At 52.2% G+C, this 23,623-nt stretch overlaps 6 protein-coding genes across 6 annotated transcripts; 5 read left to right on the top strand and 1 right to left on the bottom strand.

Moving 5' to 3' along the window:
* Positions 1–25: 25 nt before the first annotated feature.
* UV8b_03647 (uncharacterized protein) lies at positions 26–864 on the top strand (the record flags this gene model as incomplete). The annotated part of the gene is made up of 2 exons (XM_043141145.1): positions 26–226; positions 508–864. The coding sequence occupies 2 exons, from the start codon at positions 26–28 to the stop codon at positions 862–864; spliced, it is 558 nt and encodes a 185-aa protein (XP_042997079.1).
* Positions 865–1,464: 600 nt separating this feature from the next.
* Positions 1,465–2,276, top strand: UV8b_03646 (uncharacterized protein; the record flags this gene model as incomplete). Its single annotated transcript, XM_043141144.1, has 2 exons — positions 1,465–1,565; positions 1,622–2,276. The coding sequence occupies 2 exons, from the start codon at positions 1,465–1,467 to the stop codon at positions 2,274–2,276; spliced, it is 756 nt and encodes a 251-aa protein (XP_042997078.1).
* Positions 2,277–3,311: 1,035 nt separating this feature from the next.
* Positions 3,312–6,062, top strand: UV8b_03645 (uncharacterized protein; the record flags this gene model as incomplete). Its single annotated transcript, XM_043141143.1, has 4 exons — positions 3,312–3,344; positions 3,436–3,540; positions 3,609–4,311; positions 4,372–6,062. 4 exons carry the CDS (start codon positions 3,312–3,314, stop codon positions 6,060–6,062), a joined length of 2,532 nt encoding a protein of 843 aa, XP_042997077.1.
* Positions 6,063–6,735: 673 nt separating this feature from the next.
* UV8b_03644 (uncharacterized protein) lies at positions 6,736–9,607 on the bottom strand (the record flags this gene model as incomplete). The annotated part of the gene is made up of 7 exons (XM_043141142.1): positions 6,736–7,008; positions 7,090–7,849; positions 7,929–8,046; positions 8,172–8,313; positions 8,405–8,992; positions 9,192–9,326; positions 9,560–9,607. The coding sequence occupies 7 exons, from the start codon at positions 9,605–9,607 to the stop codon at positions 6,736–6,738; spliced, it is 2,064 nt and encodes a 687-aa protein (XP_042997076.1).
* A 225-nt stretch (positions 9,608–9,832) lies between these two features.
* Positions 9,833–11,748, top strand: UV8b_03643 (uncharacterized protein; the record flags this gene model as incomplete). The annotated part of the gene is made up of 2 exons (XM_043141141.1): positions 9,833–11,564; positions 11,687–11,748. The coding sequence occupies 2 exons, from the start codon at positions 9,833–9,835 to the stop codon at positions 11,746–11,748; spliced, it is 1,794 nt and encodes a 597-aa protein (XP_042997075.1).
* An 8,304-nt stretch (positions 11,749–20,052) lies between these two features.
* UV8b_03642 (uncharacterized protein) lies at positions 20,053–23,207 on the top strand (the record flags this gene model as incomplete). The annotated part of the gene is made up of 2 exons (XM_043141140.1): positions 20,053–20,533; positions 21,826–23,207. The coding sequence occupies 2 exons, from the start codon at positions 20,053–20,055 to the stop codon at positions 23,205–23,207; spliced, it is 1,863 nt and encodes a 620-aa protein (XP_042997074.1).
* Between the last annotated feature and the right edge of the window lie 416 nt (positions 23,208–23,623).

The following is a 23,623-nucleotide window of genomic DNA, read 5'->3' as shown; positions in this document are numbered from 1 at the left end:
CATTCCCATTTAAATCATACAGAAAATGTGCGACAGTTCGAGAGGCCAAATTCTCGACTTGCTGCGACAGGCAGAGGAGCGGCTCGAGTCTGAAACGTCGTCGGTGGCAAAGGCTATGCCCCCAACAACTAGAATATTTCCAAGCCAGGTGAAAGCCTACAAGCCTCAGACTCCTTGTAGTATCCGTAACCCTCACGCAGAGCCTGTCGCAGGAAGAAACAAAGATGTAAGATTTTACCCTTTGATTTTTGACTTGATTTCGTTGCTTTGATCCTTTAAATTACTTGAAAGGAGAAAAACCAAGACCAAAGGGATAATGATGAGACGCAGCCACTTTGTGGCATCTTGACATGGGATTAGTATCCGTTTTGGACCATCGTCCCTTGATTCCGTGATCCTGTACATCATAGTTACTCTGAATCCCTTTGGAGAGAACAGCGGCGCCGCTTTGCACCTTGAAGTAGTTCCGGTGCGGCGATGATCATCATGGCTAACTTTGCTCAATAGGAAACTGCTGGATCAGATTGGTTTAATTTGCCCAAAACAAAAGCAACACCGGCTTTCAAACGCGAGTGGCAACTCTTACGCATGCGAGGTCTATTGGACCCGAAACATCAGAAGAAAGCAATGAGATTCACACCGCCAGAATACTCGCAGGTTGGAACCATGGTTGCAGGTCATGGTGAGCGATTTGGTGCCAAGCGCACCAGAAGAGAGGGAGCAAACACGTTTTTAAATGAGGTTATTAGAGACGTGGACGGACAAAAGCTTCAGGACAAATATGCCAGCATTCAACGACAAAAGGCGTCTGGGAAGAAATCTTTCTATCAAAGGCTTACTTCTCGAAGAAAACGGCGTCATTGAGAGAGCTCGCAGGCTGTCTTGTTCGGAGTGCGCTCTTGGACTATCGACAGTTCGCTGCGCAATTTCCCCATGTTGCTATATCTGTGACATGTATATCTCTGCTATGCCCGTGAATTTTGAAGTTGGACGTGGAGCACTGCAGCGTTATTGACGGGGTATATATGATATCGGCCCTTGGTTTGACCAAATCAAGCCTTGGATCGTAGCAGCGACGCGGGCGACATGCCAGACACTGCTCGCGTATCATATCGGAGCTCTTTCCTGGAGAACAGGAACCATCGAGCACCGACAGTCAGCGGACAGATTGACGCCAGAGAAAAGATGAGCCAATAATGCTGTAACAATGAAAATAAAAGTAAAATATAAAAAACATAAATCCTGACCTAGTCGCCGGATACGGCGTACATCCTATGAGAGAGTTTGAAGAGTCTTTAGTCCGTAAAGGCCAGTACAAGTGTTCAAGGCAAGTCCACTCAGAAAAGTGTTTCGGTGGCCCGTGCGCTGCCTCCAGCCTCAGCTTCCTCCTACCTAAGCAAAAGCCAAGTCTTCTTCCATTATCTCCGGTCGTTTTTTTTGCTGGGAACTTTGCTCGCATGACCCATGGCTGTGCGCACAACGTCATCAAATCTCATAAACAGAACAATGTCAAGCCTCCGCGGTTTTCCAACCTATAGTGCATCCAGGTTGAGGCCGTGTTCACTGTCCGTCACTCCCAACACGATCGGTTATGTAACTGCTCAAACTAAGCTCGTCATAGTCTTTCGCAAGAAAAACTCGCCCAAAGTCTTATCCCGCGCGTTTTTGCATCATCAGCAGCAGTCCAAACCGAACCGAGCAAGGACGATATCCGCCAACCCAGGCCTCTCCAGGCCCTTCATCTTAAGCCCTTGAAGAGACAGGCCGAGTTCGGGGTGCCTTCGTGTGATCTGCAACTGCGCTCCTTCAGCACTCAGCCCCTTGAGTTTTTTGCCGACTTCGCCTTGAGAGCTGCTTATTATCTGGGGCTACCAGCTTACGGTCCGGTTCCTTTGCCTCGGCTTGTCGAACGGTGGACGGTACCCAAGAGTCATTTTATTTTCAAGAAAGCTCAAGAGAACTTTGAGCGTGTCACGCTGCGTAGGTTGATTCAGATCAAGGATGGGCATCCCGAGACAGTACAATTATGGCTCGCGTACCTGCGAAAGCATCAGTATTACGGGGTCGGCTTGAAGGCCAACTTTTGGGAATTTACTCAATCTGGCCTTGATCTTGAGGGCGAGACAGGGGATGCGCGAATGCAGCAACTCGATGCCTCATGGTCACATTTAGGTCAGAAAATCTCTTTGGGGAGCGTCAGCAAAGTGGAAGAGCTGCTTAATAGCCAACGAGGAAAGCAAGCTGCCGGCTTGCAACGGTCACCGGCGCACTCCTAAGGCAAATATGTTTTCTATATGCGTACATGTTACATAATCGGACGGTTTCATGGGTATCATTTCCTTTTTTTTTTTTTTTTTTTTTTTTTTCTTCTTCAATTTATCGAGTCCTGTTCCTCATGTTCAGTATACTAGGTCCGATGCCGCCAAATTCATCGACGTCCTAGGGGCAGGGAAAGTAGGGATATCCGGTCGTGCAAATGATCTGCTTCCATTAATATATTCACGATAAAAAGTCCATTTCTCATGGCTGCTATAGTAAATATCTACAATAATAGAAGCCTGCTGTGAAGGATTGTTGCTGCGAAGGATGCTACGTAGTGGTAATAGATTATTAGGGCAGAATCTCACCGTCTAGTAGATCTCAGCAACCTTTTCCCCCGTATACAAGGGTCTGGTTCTTCAACACTATATTTCAAGCGTCGAGTTAACGAGCACTCAACCCGTGGCGGAAGTGGCTAAAGATAGTCGTTACCGGTGGTCTCTGGTACTTTTCGCAACATACTGAGCCGTAATTGCCGAAAACTGTCGCCACGCAAGACTCACATCATCAGAAGTTGTGATTATCAACATTACAACCCTGAACAGCACAATGGTCACTAGTCGCTATCACAATAGTCGAATTGAAGCTATTCACAACGCAAGTTTCTCTTCCACATCTAATAGGGCTTTCCCGGAAGCGATTGCAATAGAGGCAATGGTCCTTTTGATTTACGGGTTCTTTACCAGAAATTCCAAGGAGAACTACGTACAAGGCATGAGTCACGTGAGATTGAGCTTCCGAAGCCGAATTCGGCCGATGCTCGGGCCACCTCTCGTAAATCTGGTGGCGCCACAAATGATCAATACGGCTGCATACGCCACTGGTCCGCATGTCACGTGCTATCAAGGTCACTGGTGTCATAACGTGGCATCAGACACCCAACTCTATTCCACTCACCTACCTCCTAGGTAGTCAAGGTCGAGTTAGGAGGATAAGGAATCAAACGAAACCGATGAATTTGTTTCGAAATCACTCACGCAGAAACAGCTCCAATGCCCAAAATGCGCGTGGGCTGGTACGCCGGGGTATATATGATTCTGCCGTCCTCTTGGAGCTTCACCAAGCATCGCATGATGGAAGTGACCATCGGTTTTAACTTCTCCCCGTTTTCTATAGGTCTCCACGGCCCTCGCTGGGGCTGTCATCATCTCCGCGTTCCAGCAGCGGGCTAACTTCTACTCTGCGATGGTCTACCTGGCCCAAAGCAATTTCTGTTTGCTTGTAAGGGACACGATGATCTGCCACACTGTTTAAACACACTTGCGGTCCTGCTAACAGTCGTACCCCAGGTCTTGGTGAATTTCACTCTTCTACTATATAGCAGCTTCGTTTACGGCCTCACCAAACTATGCTACGGTACCTTGCGAGCTGTCGAAGTCGAGCAGCTTACTGAACGGGCTTGGTTCGCCATCACGGAGACATGTCTTGCCATGACCATTTTTCGGGAAGAGATAGGTGCTTGGTTCCTTGTAATGTTCACTACCCTCGTCACCGGAAAAGTCTGGGGATGGATTGGGGATGGCCGGGTGGAATTCTTGGAACAGCAACCCCCCGCAAACCCAAGACTATTCCACTTGAGGCTGAGTGTTTCTCTTGCCCTGAGTTTCATTTATGATGTCTGGATCCTCAAATACACCATCGACACGGTAATAAGACAAGCTCGGCCGAACATGATGGTAATGTTTCTCTTTGAGTTCGCCGTCTTGGCTACATGTTCATGGCGAACAGCAGCCCGCTATGTCCTTTCGATTACCGAGCAGAGCATTGTAAGTGTTCAAACCAGACAACGTCTGGCCGAGCGGAGGCTAGAGCTCAGCCGACGACGGGAAGCCATGGTCCGGGCCAGGGATCAGGCTGCAGCCAGCGGTCACGAGCACAACTCACATCAGGAACCAATACCGGATGAGGAAGAGGATATCGATGAGATGGACATTGAAGTTCCAGGGTGGGCAGCAAAGGGAGAATGGGTGCTGTGGCTGGATTTGGTTACTGGTAAGTCGCTGTTGCCGGTCCCAATTCCGGACTCGTCTAACGAACCTTTTTCTCTACTAGACATGATCAAACTCGGCATCTATGTCGCCTTCTTCTGTATGCTGCTCAGATTCTATGGTTTACCCATACACATAATGAGAGACCTCTTCATGACGTCGCGAGATTTCATCAAGCGACTGAATGCGCTTTTGCGATATCGACGCGCTATCCGGGAAATGAGCAAATATCCCGACGCCACCGTTGTTGAACTCTCGCAAGAGAACACATGCATCATCTGTCGAGAGGAGATGCGACTCTGGGATCCAGCTAATCAACCTAGCGCAATAAACAGGGCCCGCCCAAAGAAACTCCCCTGCGGCCATGTACTGCATCTTGGATGTCTGAAGAGTTGGCTCGAACGTCAACAGGTCTGCCCGACTTGCAGAAGCCCTGTTGCGATAAACCGTGCCGGAAGTGGGGTGAACAGACCAGCTGGTCAGCGGTTCCAGCTGGACAACGTTGCCCAAGTACCCGATCGGCATCAACAACCTGCGTTCAATAACAATGGACTGAATGGCGGGCAACCTTTGAACAACAACAACAACAACAACGGTCAGCCCGCTCCGCCGAGGGGCGGTGGCGCTAGGGTGTTCAATATCGGCCCTCTGCGGTTAGCTTTCGGTGCTAATGCCCAGCAAGCTCGCGAAATTGTTCAACGGATTGGCGGCGGCCAAGACGAGAGAAATCAGACTCAGGGGCCGACATCGACGCCAAACCAAAACCAGCCCCAAGCAGGAGATAATGTTCAGCAAATCGGCAATCTGCTCGCGCAAACGGAGAATCTTATAAGACGAGAAGTTGAAAGCTTGCAAGCCTCACAACAGGAAGTGCAAGTGGCTCATCTGCTGATGACGGAGCTCCAGCGCCTTCGCCAGCGGCGACCGCAACAGGACCCTTCACTCAGGTCTCAGCCTGCAGTTTTGCCGATGGTGAATGGGATGGTGAATATAACGCTGCCCCCAGCTCAACATTTCCATCATCTGGCTCAAGGCCATACCCACACGGCTTTGGCCTCCCCCGGTCATGGTATTCCCTCATTCGGCAGCCCATTCGTAGTTCGCCATGGGCCGGTGCCGAATGGTTCGGCGATTCCCGCCGGTAGTCCCGAGCTCCCGCACGGCGTCACCTTGCCGCCTGGTTGGTCATTAATTCCTCTGCAGAGGCTTAATGGATCCCAGACGCAACAACCACAGCCACAGCAATCGATGCATCCGGCCGAAACTTCCGCTTCTGGCGAACTTGACAATCCTCAACATGCGGCCATGGACTTCGAGCCAACGTCTGTGAACGCAATGCCAGAGGATGACGACCGAATAGCAGGGACCAATGTCTCGGGAGATGGGGCTGTGAGGTCGATTCTAGAGAATGTTGCGACGAACGTGTCCAATACGACAGGTGTTGCGCCCACGGCAACGCCCATGGCAGCGCCCAGGCCGATCCCACCGAACTACGAGGTCCCTTCTCAGTTGCTGGCCCATCAGTCCCAGCACGATGTGCCCGAGAGCCACGTCCGTTCATCTGATCACCTGGAACCTACTGAAGAGCAACAAAAAAGCGAGCAACTGGCCACAGCTGGGTCTGGGTCTGGTGGCGGTGACTTGGTTTCAGGCGACGCGGCTCAAGCTAGCAATGAGCTCTCTCAGGATGTCGGTGGGAAAGGAAAAGGCAGGGCTGCCACCGTGGAAGATTCATACGAGGAGGACGAGAACTGAAGAAACTGAAAAAGCTGTCTTGGTGGAACTCTCTCTATATATTAACCTGAAAGACACGACGTGACTTTTCCATTCGCGGCAGAAGATGATGTTCCAAGAGATGCCGTGCAAAATGCAATTCATTATTCCATTCCATGACAGGCTTTACCCCAGAATTTATTCGATTGCGCTTTGCTACATTACGAATAGGGAAGGCTTGGCACTTGTCTGTCAATGTCGTCACGCAAGTCAATTATGTAAACCTGGCGCGAAGTGTATGGTTTGAGGCACCCATGATATACTAGCCAGAACGCATGCGTCGTCCGGTCACCTTGTCGAGGTACCGAGGTGCGGCGAGCGAGCAGGATGAGCAACGTCGGAAAAGGTAGACAAGACTCACATGGCTTCGTTGTCGAAATGCCATGCTTCGTGAACAGCATGGGTGGGATCAAAGCTCCGGGTGTACATGAAAAATTTGAAGCCTCCAAGCCTCCAAGCCTGGGTTTCGCGTAGTCTGTTTCTGTGGAGTGATCCAACCATGAGACAAAGAGTTTACGCTGCAAGGGGCGGGAAATTAAAAAAAAAAAAAAAGAAAGAAAAAGGCCAAGGCCAAGGCCAGTGATTTGAAACTGCGTGAAAAGACGCAACGACCGGATATGCCACGCCGTGCCAGACAGTCTGTGTGTGATATTGATTAGCTGGTCAGCGTCGATTCGGCCAACTCGGCCTCTGGCGCAACTTGCTGGTCCGGCAAGCAATTTGGGCCGTGGTTCATCGCCTGGGAGCCGACGACGATCCCCGGCGATGCTTGCCGTGGCACAGAGTCGAGGAGAAGCGGTGGTGTTGATGGTGTTGATGGTGTTTGGTACTCTGTCCTTGCGCCCGGCACGACGGGTCCACCACCAAGCTTGCGCAGCAACGCCTCTGATTGCTGCTCGGCCAACTTCTGAAGCTGCACGGCGGGATCCTTTGGAGGATGTAGCGCGTCAGCCAAGTTCATGAGGCATCGACAGTCGGCCAGCCCCCAGCGCCTCCCGTGCACACATACCCATTCTGACTGTGCTGGAACGCCTTGGGCTGCAGGAAACACCTGCGCTTCCGCGTTGCCGCCGACATTATTGCCGTCTCCGCCCCAGCGAGACGGGCGCTTGATGGGTGCTGGTGTCACTGGGAGACTGGGTCGCTCCGCCCCCGTCGGGAAATCCGTCACCCTGAGTGCTCTCGGCATTCGGAGGCCTTCAGGGCGGCCCATCGGAGGACCCGGCAGAGTCGAACGAACAGCAGCTACTGCTCGGCTCCTTGCGTGATGATGCCTCTGCAAGCCCTCGACGTATCGACCGATCTCGGGTATCTCGTCCCAGGCGTTGTTTCGCGAAAAGGACGTCCACGGGCTGTCAGGACCGGCACTTGGAGTCCCCGCGTCAAACTCGGGCACGTTGTTTCCAGCGCGGGCGTCCGAGGGTTCATGCTCGGGATCAGACAGACTGTTGTTGCGGGGCGGCACCATCAAAGACGACAGATGACCATCATCTTCAGGTTCAAGTTCTGGCGATGGCTCGGGCCGTTCATGGGACAGCCGACTGATGAATGAGCGTGCAGGTTTGGGTTGCTTGTCTTCCCATGGGAATATGCGACGGGGCCCATCAGTCCAGGCACCAGGAGGTTCCTTGGGGACTTCAAACCACATATTCTGAGGTGGACTGGGATAGCGTATAGGAGGGACAAAAGGGGTGGTGTCACGCGACATGTCGTAGTGAACAGAAGGAAAGTCGACGGCCTCTGGTTTTGAACCGACTGGAGGAGACTGCCTGGAAATGGAGACGAGGCTTCAGCATCACCATGTTTGAAATACTTTACGCAGGAAAGGAAGGGTTTAGCAAGTCGCACCTCTGTGCATCCCAGTTATTCACCATCACGCAGGGAGGTTGATCCAGGTTTTGCGCTGTAGCAGGCTCATACAAGGTTGGGGGGGGATGAGGATTGGAAGAATCCGTGATAACTTTGGCTGAAGCCCTGGGTTAGCTCGGCTGTTTGCGGGAGAAGCGGTCCAAGGGTAGGGAGTTGGGCATTCACGCAACAACAAATAGTTTCCACCGTCTATGATGGTGATGATGGAGGGATGATACTCACCTTGCCGCTCCAGAGGAGGCTGATGCCCGACGTTGGTGCTGTCTGGCAAAGGGACCCCCGAACCATGATGCTGAACAGCATCACCAAGCGCTGCGGCTCGTTGCCACTTCTGCCCTTGGCTGGATTGGTCAAGGGTGGTGCTCTAGCGTTCATGCTGGTCAGACGTACCGACACTTTGCTGCAAACAAAAAAACAAAAAAGACCAGACGGCAGAGAGAGCGACACACACGTACCTCGTCTGCTCTGTAATGGCGATCATGAACAGCCCACCAGTGGCCGACCATGTCCCTGAGCCCGGCGTTGCCGCAGGACGCGTGACGGCCAGCAAACCAAGGCTTATCGACGCCGATGAAGTGTACCATGCTGATGCTAGATTGGAAATGACGGTAGGCGGGTAGATATTGGTATTGACCAGACGGTGTCACGTTGTAAGTGAAGGACAAGCGGTTGACGCTCTGCTTGAAATGCATGTTTATGAGACCTTGGTCGGCACCATCAAACGAGATTCCCCTCTCCGCCATGGCCAACATGGCATAGTAGTCACCCATGTTTGGGGTCAGAACCATGACGCCCGTGTTGTAAATGTCTGGCCAGCCAATGTCAGGGGCAGCCGAAAAGGGCTGGGGCAAATCAAAAAGCTCATCGGGGGCTCGGTAAGCTACTACATCTGCGTCGATATACACAATCTTGGAACACTGTGTCTGCTTCCAAAGGTTGATCTTGGTAAAGGTCGAATTCAAGTCGGGTCTGTTCATCATGTACAGGTTTCCAGGATACCTGGTGCGAATAGGGGTCACGGGGAGGACATAGTCAAAGACAGTCTGGAAGAACTTGGGGTTCCCGGCCGGACCGCAATCAATCAGTCAAGAGTTTTGGGCTTGGCATGGATGGCATGAGCTCGCCACAAAGTCGGTGATGGTGATGAAGAAGAAGAAGAAGAAGAAGAAGACGACGACGACGACGACGACGACGAAGATGGTGATGATGATGACAACGATGATGACGGGAAAGTACACGTGCCTTTAGTCGGGATACTGCGTCGGCCGAAACCGAGTCCAACGTGACCAAAACAGCAATTCTCTTGGCTGTCCCGGCATCGCGTAATGAATGCGCGAGAACCAAAGCGCCCGGGAGATATGAATCGCTCAAAAGCAGCTGCCAAATGGTCAGCAACCGAGCGTATGGATGCACTTGGGACCACCCCGTCAACCATCAACCCCTTGCTCCGCGGTTCGAGGGTGCGATCGAGTCTATCACGACATCCAAGGCTACCTAGGTACCAGGTAGCTGGCCAGGTTGCCGCGTCGTGTCGTGTCGTGTCGTGTCGTGTCGTTTCGTGTCGTCGAGACGCGGTTGCATCATGGATCAGCTAAAGGGGATCAACGTACCGTTGCGTAAAGCTCCTCACCCGGCACGGGCCTCATCGTCAGCATCATGAGTTTAGTTGCCGTCTGGATTTCTCCGATCGTGCAAAGCTTAATTTATGGAACAAGCTTCGCAATAAAGCTTCCTTCCTTGCCTTGCTTTGCTTTCTTAGGGCACCGTGATCAAAGCCCAAGTCGTCAATGCGCCAGCCGGCTTCAGAGCTTCTGTTCAGGTGGGATGGAACGCTACTGGCCAATCATGGGGCGCAGCCGAACGCCACGATGCAGCCCATAAAAATGGATCTCATTAGGCAAAAGCCCAGCCCGCGAAACCCCTCCAGCGCTCATGAAACCCAGCATTGTGCTCATCCGTTGCACCAGCGGCCGTCCTCCACTATTCTGGACGAAAGCTTGTCTATGGCTGATGCATTTCGTGAAAACGGGCTGGTTGCAGCTGATGACGCCCTAACAGCGCTTGTCGAAGATCCGCAGCGACTCCACCGTGCAAGAGCGCGGTTCAGCGAATCCCCGCCATCCTACAGATCGTTCGTGTCACACAACTCAACCCGATCTCAGAGCCCTGAGCTGCAAAGTGATGAACAACGACGCCACGAGAAACGAAAATGGAAACTGATACGGGAGCGTCGGGCATCGTTTCCTTCCAACCAATTCAAGGCCCAAAAGAGCGAGGAGATAGATCGGCTCTACCAAGAAGATGGGTCTCGAACAAGCCGTCACCCAGCCGGTACAGATTTCTACAAACTCGCGGAGGAGAACGTCAAGAAACGCTGGGTTGAGCAGGGAATATGGAACGAGAAGTGGGAAACCAAGAACGTTTGGAGGTGGAAGCACGAAGAACCACTCGACTCTGAGTTTGAGTCGAACAAGGATAAAGCGGCTCGTGCTGAGACCCGTCTCTTCTGCCCGCCTCTTGAGCAAAGAGGATCGAAGCCGAGACGATCGAAGAGCGCCGAAGAGTTGCGAACGATTGAGGAGTGCCGGCGCATACGGGAACTTGAACGTGAGGCGTCGCGCCCATACTATCAGTTCGCCTATCAGGTTTCGAAAGAACGCGAGCGGATTCAAGAAGAAATGAGTCTCCCCGAAACTCTGAACTTCTCTGACCTCAACCAAATGCACCCAAATCGACAGCAAGCTGCCCTTCAGGCAAGAGCAGAGCGCGGCCACACCCCGACCGAGCCTAACGTTCAAAACTCCATCGTCTCGACTCCTCCGGACATTAATACGAGGGCCTATGAGAGAGTCAAGAATACCTGGGTAAGAAGAGGAATATGGAACAAGAAATGGGGTATACTGCCCGGGATGTCGTGGAAGCATGAACAGTCCATCGAGGAGATGCTACGTGAGGAAATGGGTAATGATTCTGTCCCTCCCGAGGTTGGTGCGGTCGAGGACAGGCGCGGACCCAGCGAAGTACCTTGTAGGCCGTTATTTGGGGCGTATCCGGGAGAACAGGTCACATCGTCGTTCTCGTGTTCAGTCTTCAACAACATCCACGAACCGGCGACATTACGAGCGGGAGCGGAGCGAATCGCGTGTCCATTACCGGCTGCAGCAGATGGTCACATAGACGATCCTCTTCAAGAGGCATGTCCGGGCAGCGATCCTGTGAGATTATCGAATGGCGATCCCAGCCTGCCTTCCATTGCATCATGTTCAGAACGCTACCAAGCAAAGAGAAGAGAGGCTGGACGCTCTGTCTTGCTGTCGGGGGCGCGACGAGGCGAGAGAGAGGTATCTGTCGAGGCTGGGCTTGCTCCAGAATTACCACGTACCGCTCTTGGTCCAGCAGTTCGTCCGTCCAAGATTTCCAAGGCCTACAGAAGGAACAGGACTTCCCCCAGACGACAGCCAGATGGCTCTGAAATGACCGAGGTACTAAAGCTGGTTTCTGTATCAGATATCGCTTCCGACCCCCTTGTGGATTCTTCTGTGCAGCCTCGAAGGAGTAGACGCTTGCAGGAGGCCAGGCGCATAACGGATGCAGACTCCTCCGTTGGAAGAATCAGTACCAGTAGCCCGAAGTCTGCGAAACCCCATGGAGTAGTTCAAAGACGTTCACGAACAATTCGGCAGAGGACGGGATAGGATATCCTGACGAATATTATAACTAGCTGGTCCGCCCCCTAGGTCCTGTGTTCGCGGCCTGGAACGAACCGCCTCCTGTTCAGATAAGCGTCTCCGTGCTCTGATACAAAAACACAAGTGCCTGATCGAAGGGTAAGCATCGATTTCTGGTCCGGTCACGGACTGCTGCGACCATGGATACTGACTAAAGGAGACTGGCCCCTTCCCATATGACCGTCTTTATCACGAGGTTATCGTCAGCCAACATGCATCTCGGTCATACCGTTGTGTGAAAGAGACACACACCACCGTGCGCCGGGAATCATTATATATACATGAACAGCTGTGCGGCTAAACCGACAATTTGTAACCCGCAAGCCATGTCAACGCTGGAATCCACGTCCACTGCACGCTTTGTTCGATGTATCTCTACCCAGAACCTGTCAGTGACACTGCCCCACCTAGTGGAAGTGCCTCCACGAAGAGCGGCACGGGCCGAGTAGCCGCTCACTGGCAATGTGGCACCTCTGGATGTCCGTGATCAATCGCACCAAATCACCACAAAAGAAGCCTTACACTTAATCCACTGTTAAGACTGTGTGATACTTGGCGTGTGTTTGTTGTTGACTCACCATGTGCCATTGCGTCGTCGGGTGCTAGTTATCCGTATTGGGCTGGGAAAGTGTCAGGAAGCTTGCAGAAGAACAGCTATATTGAAGAAGGTTAACGAGTACTAACTGAACAGCACTCGCTACACCAGCTATTTAGAGTAGGCATAGGGGTAGCCCTAAGGGACTACTGTTCCCTCGGTTATGTATGCCACATTCTAGCCGAACATTCCTGATAAATACACGAATCCACCGATATCCCCGGCAACACTGAGTGGTTTAAAATCAGACCATCCCCAGCAATGAAACAAGCCATGTCCAGAAACCCAACAACTGAATAATCGGAACGCAGAAAAGTAGAAATCCTTGTAAGTCATAAAATCGAGCCTCGAAGGCGAATATATACTAACAGTTTTGCATCGGGAAGCTTTATCTATCATGGCTGGCTCAGGCTGCCCGCATTGTGAAGGCGACGGGATTACCAAGGACGGCCTAATATGCCAGACATGCGGCAAAGAAGGCTAAGCCTACATTTTGAGGCGAGTAGAGCTCTCACTTCTAATCCAACTTGTTCGCACCGGCGATGGACCGAGTGACTATCAAGAAGCTCGCGCCGGTGCTATTGCAATAATCGCCCCAATAACAGCTGAGGAGGTGCCAATCTTGTTGGCCGAAATAGGGAAACCTTTTCCAAAGAGCAGTCTTGTTAGCGCTGGTAAAGAGGAAGAGGTGATCATACTTCCAGGGACAAAATTCCGCCTTGGGGTGCCATACTACTTGACAGCGCGACCAGTGCGAAGCGTTTGGGTAGAATTTGAACCCGAATATATTTGAGTAATAGTATTGCAGGTTTCTAAATGAACCACTCTCTGAGAGAAACCCACCGCCTGGGTAGATCTCCGACGCAGTGGGTGAGAGATTACGGCTTGCATCCCCGATAACATACGACTCAAACTCTAATAAGCCATCGTATATATCTAGCCCTCTAGAATCTATATCTGCTGGAAAGTTATTGTGATCGAATTGCGAAGTAAGCTCATTATGCTGACCAGGCGCACCAGCAAAGTCCAAGGTCGGGGTCAGCCTGAAGCTGGCTGGGAGCATTGAAGAAGAATGCATACCACCTAAGGCGTCTGGACCAGCCCAATTCCCAATATCTGTCAAATGCTGACTTTCAAAGTCCATATGACTGTCTTCTGGCGGTGCTTCTTGACGGCTATGCCAAATGCTTGAGGCATCGAGGCTTGTGTGTTCAGTTGCTTCAAGCTCCACCTCTCGTTTCCTCTTCACTCCCATTATTGGAGGTGAATAGAGAAGGATGTCCACTATTATGTTGACCATATCAATAGAAGCTGCCAAGACCTCTTCCTGCGATGCTTCACTATTCAGTATCCTTCCGGCAAACCTTATGTTTTCATAATCTTCATCACGTCCCCTTACATGCTGCCGCAAATGGTTGAATCATAATAATAGATATATTCATAATAATGACAATAAAGAACTAATATACAGAGTCTACAGAAAAAAGAGAGAGGGAAGACTATCATCAGGTCAGAATTGTTGGAATCACATCAAGGTATACCCAATTGTACGTAGGGTCGCGCGCGTGGTATCAGGTACCGGGCGGTCACCAAAAAAAGGTATTCTATTACTTAGCTAATGACTGTGACTATCTAGAAAGGAAGGAAAAGGGGCAGTAAAGGGAGAATTACACGATGTGGCCTTTTGTGCGTGTACCGCAGTCACGTGTGGTGGTGCGGCTCTGCGGGCCGCCCGTGCGGCCTATCAGGGCGCAGGGAAAATCGGGGCCATAACGGTCGCAATGCCCAATATAGGGGGCAATTGCGATGGCGATTCCGATACTAGCAGTCTCTCTCTTTATAGAAAGAAAACAGTAGAATCGCTAGAATGTAAAGGGAACATATAGAAAAGAAAGCGCGGCTAGGTCTCAGAAGGTTGTGCTTCCGACAGCGTCATCGCTAACCTTGACAGGTTCCGCTGCGCGGCTGGCTTAGCTAGGCGGCTATGCAGTATGTTGAATATCGTAGCCATTGAGCCGAAAAGAAAGGGGTAAACGGAATAAGCAGTAAATGCAGCATTGAACATAAGGAAATCCTGGCGCATAAAATAGCGGGGCAAAACGGTCAGCAGCCTACAACAATGCAGCGATCCCAACCAGTCTCATACTTGATTAAACTAAACACATTACAACTAGATAATGGTTCGTCATCCCCAGGTCACACTCATAACTGCACACAATGTGTGATTAATCTGTGATTCATCAGGTTACGGCTCACGGGCCACGGATTATAGTCGCTTGGCTTGGCTTTTAGTCAGCGACAGGGATGCGCAGAGCCGCATTGTCAAGACAGGGTGGGGGCTTTTGACAGTAATAATAGAAACCGGCCCCACTAAGAAGCCAAGGCGACTTCTTGCCGCGACTCGTCTGTGGCCCCGTGATCCATCAGTCTGACTGGAGGACGGCCCCACATTCCAGATTCCAGACTAACCAACGTTGGCAGCCGCAAGCGAGCTTGCATAAGGATCCGCGAGCTTGAAAGCTACAAGGCAACTTCCGCGACGGTAGGAGGCGCCACGCCACCGGAAGCAGGGGTTGCCGTTGGTCTGCCCTACGAGGGGTTGCTTGGATCCGTCGTCGTATGATTTGGATACATTTAATAGGAGGAGGAATCATTTTCAAGGTCCGTTATTGAAGCCCGGCGACGCGACAACTGAGGACCCGTGCCCACTTAGGCATGTAGCAGTTTTTTGGGCACTGGAAGTTTGCTGACGGCAATATCTTTTAAGGAACAGCAGGCAAGATACCAGGAGGTAGGTAGGTACGTACCTTGGGCTGGGTCGGGGTGGCTAGCTACACCTACCCCCTTGGAAGTACCCAAGTGCCTGCCTTAGGCACCTCCTAAGCAATGCCCTACCAGTAAACCTTGTCCACTCGCATTGCCAAGCCACGTTTAGGCTCCTATTGGTATTGGCTCACATCCCTGGAAGCAACATGCCATCAATAAGTGGTCAAAACTCAAGAGGAAGGTGCTTTCCCCGCCATTTCCCTCCACCTTGACAAAGATTTCCGCACATACCATACTCTACTTTACTGTTGATGTACTCCGTAGTAGGAGATGGGTTTCTGATTGCCATTCGGCATCCCAGAATCCTGCCCCACCTTGGTACACCTCAGAACCGACCGACTCCTGGAATGCACGACGACGGACGAGAGGCCACAGTGTGATATCGACGGAGAGGTTGGTTGAACCGGAAATACCAGCACAGCAGTACGGAGTAGTTATTGGAAACATGGTCGTCCCCACCCGCAAGTGTGCTAGGATTTTGGCAAGTACGGAGGACGGAGCCCGCAGTCAGGCTAACCCAAGTTGCATTTATTGTGGCGAGTTTTGCTGACAGCAGCACGAGTCACAAGTCCCCATCCGTAGAGTTGTGGCCGAGCTTATGTGAGAAGACAGTTGCCGAACTGGGGGTGGTTTCTGCTATTTTGCATCAATAACCGACATGCGTCTCTGCGGGTCGTCCGTCTGTGTGTCACCAGCCTTGGGCGTAGGATTCAGGGAATAGACATTCCAGGGGGGGAGTTGGGGACCGCGCCAGTTGACGTCCTTGCTTTTGTCTCGTGGCTTGAAGAGCATGAAGAAGAGTCACAGGGTGTCAATCCGTACCGTGCCCGCGGAGTACTCGGGGATCTAATCCCAACCCTGAGGGGTTGCCGCCGGTTGCCTGAGAAATAAGCCCAGAGACAAGTTGACGACAACGGCCACACGGACTGCCTGACGGGCAGTGCGAGCACCCGTCGGTTCCGGGTGGAGGAAGGTTGGTCCGTGTCATACGGAATATCTTCTGGCTTTTCTGTATTCTGGCTTTTCTGCAGGTCCCTTTTCGCTCTGGCCGTGCTGCCGTGGTGTTGTTGTTGTTGTTGTTGTTGTGTGAGGTCATGTTGCTGCCAGTTACCAATGATGGGTACGGAGTAGACGTGGGAAGGGGCGGCCAACCAAAGGGAAGGAGAGACTGTACTCCGTACGGAGTACGGAGTAGGCATTGAGAGCTCAGAAGCTCAGACGTAATGGCAACATCAGCGGCAGATGCCAGGCATTCATTTCCGCTTACCAGCTTGGGACGAGGATTGCACATGGCCGGCCAAACTACCTGTAGGTTGTACCCTAAGTGGTACCTAACGGCGTCTGGTACTTATTCAATGTCAAGCCAATTACACCCAGGATTGGGGCGTGTACGTCCGTACGTTCTGCGGACTCCAGACCCAAGACACGCATGCAAAACAGTAAACACAATGCTAGGCAATGGAATTGAAAATTGAGAGGAAATCAAAAAGTCAGCTAACTGGAGATTCATTCCTAAGTTAATGATGACGACGACGACCTGTTGGAAGTGCTCCTTTAGGTACCTAAGGTACCTACCTCCTAAGGTAAGGTTATCTGTGCCTACCTCCTTCCTCTGGTGCTCTGCACCCCCTCGTCCCCTCGTGGTCGAGGCGTCTTCCGATCAAGCACGCCGTCGCCTTGCCAGAAGAACAACCCGAGATTCCGGTATAGAGTTTTTTTCTTCCCTGCGATGCGACCAGCCCCTTGTGGAAGAAATTGACCACGCTACCATGCACGATGATACATGATAGGCTGCCTGGGCCTCTGCCGCGCATCGCATCGGGTGAGATTCCTACCGTTGCTTTTATTTTAGGTCCTTGGCACTCGCTAACTGACCAACAGGGTCGCTCCTCCCCGAATCCCAACCCTTGGCCGGTCCTCGTGTCTCATTCATCCATGGTGCGCCCAAACAGTCGGGTCAGGTTTTTGTGTTTTGTGTTGGTTGTCTGTCATATGCTGCCGTCGTGGACAGTCACTATTTTCATTTCGCGCGGATGGTTTATTGGCATGATGCATCACGAAGCGGCACCAATATTACCTGCACCCTTGGCCAGCGGTTTACTCTCCATGTGCGGTGCGGAGTAGGAGTACCTCGGGTACGAAATGTACGGAGTAGAAGCAGGCTAACTCCTTGCTAACGGGCGGCCTAGACCGACTGACGGACGTGACGTAATGGGAAATGGCCAGTGATGATGGGCCGAGAAATGCCACCGATTTTCCCGCAAGACCTTAATTGGCAGATACGAATGCGAAGTTTGTCGAAACTTCCCCCCCCCCCTCTCTTATGACTTGAGCCGCCGCTCCAATCCCATCAACGCGAGTTAGACCAGGCTAGACAGGCAACTGTGAGGGCCGCAAGCCACGGAGCCGTGAAATTATTCGGTTTCTTTCTCCCATGATCATCATCAGCAAACACTGAACCCCTCCTCTATGCATGCACTATTTCCCGCAGACTCGACAAGTTTGATAACACGAGCGTTCAATGCTGGGTTGATATCAACATGCTTACTACTCGGTAATCTAATTTCCGGTTGATCTAGTTCCTTCTGCAAACAGGGGGACGGATTACGTACGGCCATGCACCACAAAAAAAAAAGAAGAAAAAGAAAAAAAAGAAAAAAAAAAGGAGGGGGTGGGGGGTGGCGGTGGGTTGGGGGGTTCGACAGGTCAAGAAGAAAAAAGAAAAAAAAGAAAAAACCCCCCCCCCCCCCCCCCAAAAAAACCACCAAAAGGAAGGAGAAATCATGTCTGACTCTATGAGTCTGCTCCGTGTAATACTGTAATGCCGTATGGTGAGAGGTATGCTCTCTGCAAAGGTAGCAAGCGCAACTGCGTGTCTGAGACAACAGGCAAGTCCGCTCGTGGGGGAGAGGGAGGGGCACTAAGTACCCGGTACTTCGCAGCCCCTGTTGCCCCGTCTTACATCATGTACCTACACCTCTAGGTGGTATAGAGGTATAGACAGGGAGGCGGACTACCTGGAGACGGCGACCTTGACCAACTTGGGTCTAGCAAGTCCGATACCCCTGGCCTGGTAGGTGCGCCTCGTCTAGGCTCGTCCTGTAGCAGGCAGGAGCAGGCAGGGCTCAACGTCCCCTGACAACAAACTTGACTTGCAGTCTTGCGCCAGACTTGACTTGTTCCTTGCCAGAGTCTGGACTCACCACTCTGGAGTCGACCGACGACTTCTCCACCACCAAAGCCAATGGCAACCAGTTGAACCCCCCCCTTCCCCTTTCCGAAGAAAGTCGCCGCGGATCGCCTCCGCCTTTTTTAGGTGACAACAAGATTGTGCCCGCTCGTCTCTCGGGACGGTACGAAGAACCGAGTATCTGTCAGATTGTACTGCTACATTGCCTTCCCCCCTCCCCCCGCCTCCCCTGATGACTGCAGACGTGCCGCAGACGGAGACGGTGTCACTTGCGCTCCAAGCCTCTCTCATCTCATGTCCACAGTCCAGGCATGTCGAACCGAGCCTTGCTTGACATGCCTGGAGGCCTGGAGGCCTCGAGCAACAAAAGCAACAACCAGCGGCCGGCGCATCTAGGTACCGCTACACTCGGATACGACTTTTGGTCCTCTTGCTTCCTTCTCCACCGAGCTACGCATACAGATGGAGATGGCCGGTTTCCAACTCTGAACCATCAACTATCACACTACTCCGTACGGACTACTCTTGCAAAAACTACACCCCCCCCCCCCCCCCCCGGGCAAACAGACACTCCGCAGCACAGCAGAGCCCGGCTTTTCTCACTTGTTCTTTTCGAGACACGCACCTCCCTGTCATGTCCCACACTCGGTCGACGAGGAGGCAAAGCACCATCTACGAGACAAGGCGCTTGACGACAACTTTGCGAGTATTGGTTAGCCTGCCGCACCAGCCCGAGACCCCAGGGTCGGGGACAGCATCAGGATTCAGGGCTAGCCGTAGCTTGATGCGTTTTTCCCATGTTGATGCTGCGTTGGTACTCCGTATTGTGAATGCTAATGAACCGCTCCGCAGCTCCGTATGCTCCATGAGTCGATTGGCCTATTATTATTTTCTCGACTTTATATCTTTTTTACTTTCTCCTCCCTCACCCCCCTTTCTCGAGGTGTCCACAAGGGGGGAGCCCGTCTTCTTTGATGGCACCCTTGGCACCCTGGTCTCCCGGATGAGGCTGAGGCGTTTTTCTTTCTGCCCTACCACCGCCTAGTACAAACTAATGAATGCATACGGTTCAATCTCGAGCCTCTGAAAATGGAGATCCCGTTGCTTGAAAAAGGCTGACCGGCTACTTCAAAAACACCGCCTGTCTATATCTACTGGCAAGCCCCCAACCAAGTCACCACAGACCACAAAAACAGCCTTTTCAACCACATCTTTCGCCTTTCCAACGTACTAAAGAAAGTCAATCGTCTGTCACTTTGGAATCTTGCCACCAGAGACCTCTTGCAAAACAAAGACTATCCTATCCACACGTCTCGTCCGAGTTGCTCACCACAGGCATCGACTTTGACCGAGGCTTTACACCACTCGTTTCATTCAGTGCCGAGACCCGAATCATATCAAGACGACGAAGAGGATAGAACAGCTCTCATCTGCGCTTTCGTAACCAATTCTCCACAACTGGCTATTTGGACAAATCACTACACAGGTGCATCGACCATTTACTGGTCCTCCGGCCCCTTCCACGTCGGTTGTTCCGTGGAGAAAGCCGCCTTTGCCTTTGGGGGGTTGTGGAATAATACCCTGCTGACAAGCGGTAAGTATCCTTGCTGGTGAATTGGTGCTCCCGGTATTTGCATCCGTACAAGAGGCGTCTTTTTTTTTATACCAGCAGCGTCGAGTCTTGTCTTTCACGCTGACTCGACTACTTTCAGATTGCCATTTTTTTTTTGAAAAAAAAATAACGCAAGTTGGCTTGGCTTCATAATGACTTCCCTGATGGAGCAACCCTACAACAGCCTGGCCACACAGCATCAGCTCAAGGACGACTTTACTTGCTATCCAGAGCCTCCTCAAAACACGTTTTCGTCCTCGTCACTTGATCTTGATGCTGCATTCCCTGCCGCCACCGCATCCATGAGATTCGAGCCCTCGTTGTATACCCAAACCACGAGCTATCTTGTCAACCACCACACGTCGCCCGTTGCTTACACAGATGAAGGTGACAACAGACTGTCATCATCTGGTCTCTCATCGAACTCTATACCCTCGGTTCCATCATCCGTCGTCGGTTCCCCGCTATCGAATCACGAGCAGCTTGGGATTTCTGAATGGAGTGGTCACCCAAACCAATGTCAGCCTGGAATTGTTGGAAGCGACTACATGTCATCCGCTGATTACTTCCACGGAGGTGTCATGGACGACTTTCACGGCTTTGACTTCCACACCCAACCGAAGTCGTATGTTGGTAAGTTGGGCTTCTTTTTCTAGACTCATCGTCGACTACAGCCTTACCCCAATGCCTGTCTGCCTCTTTCATCATTGCCACGACATGCACATGATCAAGTGAATTGTATTCCCAAAGCTCTCCGGATGCGCACCTCATCAACAACAACTCTTCTGTCTAGTGGCCATCGAGGAGGCTAAGGCGGTATCCTACTGTGGGCGTGCAAGTGCAGGCCTTGCATTTTGAGGTCAACGTTTGAATGCCCAACGACGTGCCAAGTTCCTCTGGCATTCTCAACATGTCCAGACTTGGGACGACACTGCTTTTCTACATGCTGGCAGTCTGAAGGGGCAAATACTCTGCACCATCAAACCTCTTGTGGCCGTCATGTCTCACCTCATGTCGCCCTTGTTTTATGGAAAATTCGGCCGCCACTTACGGACGTCCTCGACAAGCGCTTGATGGCGGCCGATGCTCTGCGGACTGGTCGTGTCGGTTGTGTCGGTTGCCTCTGGATTGTGTCTGTCTGGCCTGGTTGGGCGAGCTGGTGGTCCTCCGAGTTCGCGGTCCCCGAGCTGGTCCCCGATGTGCCCCCCAAGCTGGTCCTCGACTTGGCCCCCACACGCCCCCTCCTTCCGCAGACGGGACCCGCAATTCAGCTGCGTTGTGGCAAGCCATCCACCCTCATTCTCACGAGATGCATGGGTGGTGGTGGGTTTGCTTTGTAGCTGGGTTGACTGGGCGGAGCTGCCGTAGCCGTGGAGATATGTAATGCCGCAGCATCACACAATCTCCTCTGCACGCAAACCAGGAGCATTGCCGCCAGCGCTCGACTGGGATGGGCGAGTTATACAATGAATGCCCTGTGTAACTGGCCGTTCAGCGGCGTCGTCACTCAAACTGTCTCGCAGCAGCTAGCAGCAGCAGTGGCGGCAAGCCAGCGCCGCTTACGCACCCCCTCCTGGTAGCCATGCCAACCTCGACTATTGCCGTTTCCTCCCTTTTCAACCTCTTTTGGAGCTTATTTTGTTCTCCCGTCTTGCTTCACGTCCCATTGGCAATACGGTCCGCCAAAGGGACATCGACTCGCGCGCATTCTTCCCCCTGACTGCCTTCAAGCGTTTTTTTTTTTTTAATTTTTTTTTTTTTCCCTTGGGGTTTGCCGAAAACGAGCCCAGCCCCATGGTCGCTCCCCTTGCTCTTGTTTTCTTCCCTTCACCCACCTGTTTGGCCAACTATGCGGGAGCCCGAATTTGGACGTGTGGAAATGACTCTGTCTTCGTCAGTTACTGACACTGTGTGTCCCGGTTCAGATCCTTCTCTGATTCATCCCGAGATGGCCCGGCCACCGATGCCCATGTCCCCTTTTGATGGCCACTACCAGCACGCTCCAGCGCATCCTTTCGCCCCCTCACCCTCGATATCGTCATCACCGCAACCAAACATGGTCAGGGCCAGCAGCACTTCACCGTTCCTTCACAGCAGCTCGTTCGGCACTGGGTACGGCGCGAGCCCCTACGGTGCTCCCTTGGACCCGAGCGGTCGCCGGGTTAGCACGGTCAGCTTCATTTCTCCCGGAGCATCTGCAGACTACAGCGGCGACGAGATGAAGGAAAAGCAAAGATGCACATACCCCGAATGCGGCAAAGTGTTCAAAGACTTGAAGGCACACATGCTTACGCACCAGACTGAGAGGCCGGAGAAATGCCCCATTCAGACTTGCGAGTACCACATCAAAGGATTCGCGCGCAAGTACGACAAGAATCGGCACACCTTGACGCACTATAAAGGGACCATGGTCTGCGGCTTCTGTCCTGGGTCCGGGTCTCCGGCGGAGAAGTCGTTCAACCGTGCCGACGTCTTCAAGCGACATCTCACGGCTGTTCATGGTGTTGAGCAAACGCCACCCAACAGTCGCAAGAAGACGCCGTCGGGTATGACGACGGGAAAGAAGCTTAGCGGCTATGCCCCTGATGCTACTGGAAAATGCAGCACCTGCTCAAAGACCTTTTCCAACGCGCAAGACTTTTACGAGCACTTGGACGACTGTGTTTTGCGCATTGTGCAACAAGAGGATCCCGCCGAGGCCATCAACGCACAGCGCTTGGCCGAGGTGGAGAATGACAAGACTGTGCACCACACATTGGAAAAGAACCACTTGCCGACGGCCACGCCAACCATGCGAGCTCCCGACGACGATGAGGAGGATGATTTGGACATGGCTGACGAGGAGGAAGCGGATGACGCCACACCAAGGACCAGATCGTCCCCCCCGAGCAAGAAGAAGGGCAACGGTGCCAACGGCGTGCAAAAGTCGGGTGGCCTGACTCACTCACGCGGAGGTGTTTCCATGCCCACCAAATCGCGAGGGCGGAAGAACCGCCGAGACTATCCGTCATCGTGGGGGTTTGACAAGGGTCAAATGACGATGAGAAAGCGCATCATGGCCGTCTTTGATGGTCAGCGAAGACTTGCCAAGGACGACATGATGCTGTCGACGGATCACGAGGTTCGCATCAAGCTGTCAGACGGCAAGTCGTACGTGACGGACTTGGATGTGCAAACCCTTAAGCGCGCCGAGGGATTCCATGGTGCGACTGATGAGGAGAAAGGACCCTGGGTTTCAGACGATCCTACCGAGGAGCAACTGAAGGAAATGCAGGAAATGCTGAAGACCACTGCATCTTCAGCCTAGGTGGGTGATTCCCTAGACGATGGGGGGAGAAGAGAAGAAGAGAGAGAAAAAAAAAAAAAGGAGGCGGGGCCCATGACATGCGACACACCTAATACCTGGTTTTTTTTTATGGAGTCGTAAGGGTGATGATGGGCGTACGTGGCACGGTGCCGGATATTATGGGTTGTTTAACTCGTGCGTTTTTTTCTTTTTCTTTTTTCGTCAGGTTTTGGGATTGCTCGTTATGGTCGGGTCTACTTGGGGGAGTTTTTGGACAACCGAGTTGGGGTATTCCCTGGCATTTGGCGATGAATCACGATACCTTTTTTTCATTTATTTTCTTGCAATGAGAAAACAAAAAGAGGAAGCAAACGATGATCCGGATGCAGGATCGGGTCCGTCTTTTCTTTTCATTCTGGCAGCAAGCCAAGGGGGGG

This window comes from Ustilaginoidea virens, chromosome 3, assembly GCF_000687475.1.
Source record: "Ustilaginoidea virens chromosome 3, complete sequence".
Lineage (NCBI taxonomy): Eukaryota > Fungi > Ascomycota > Sordariomycetes > Hypocreales > Clavicipitaceae > Ustilaginoidea > Ustilaginoidea virens.
This window is presented reverse-complemented; position numbering and strand designations above follow the sequence as displayed.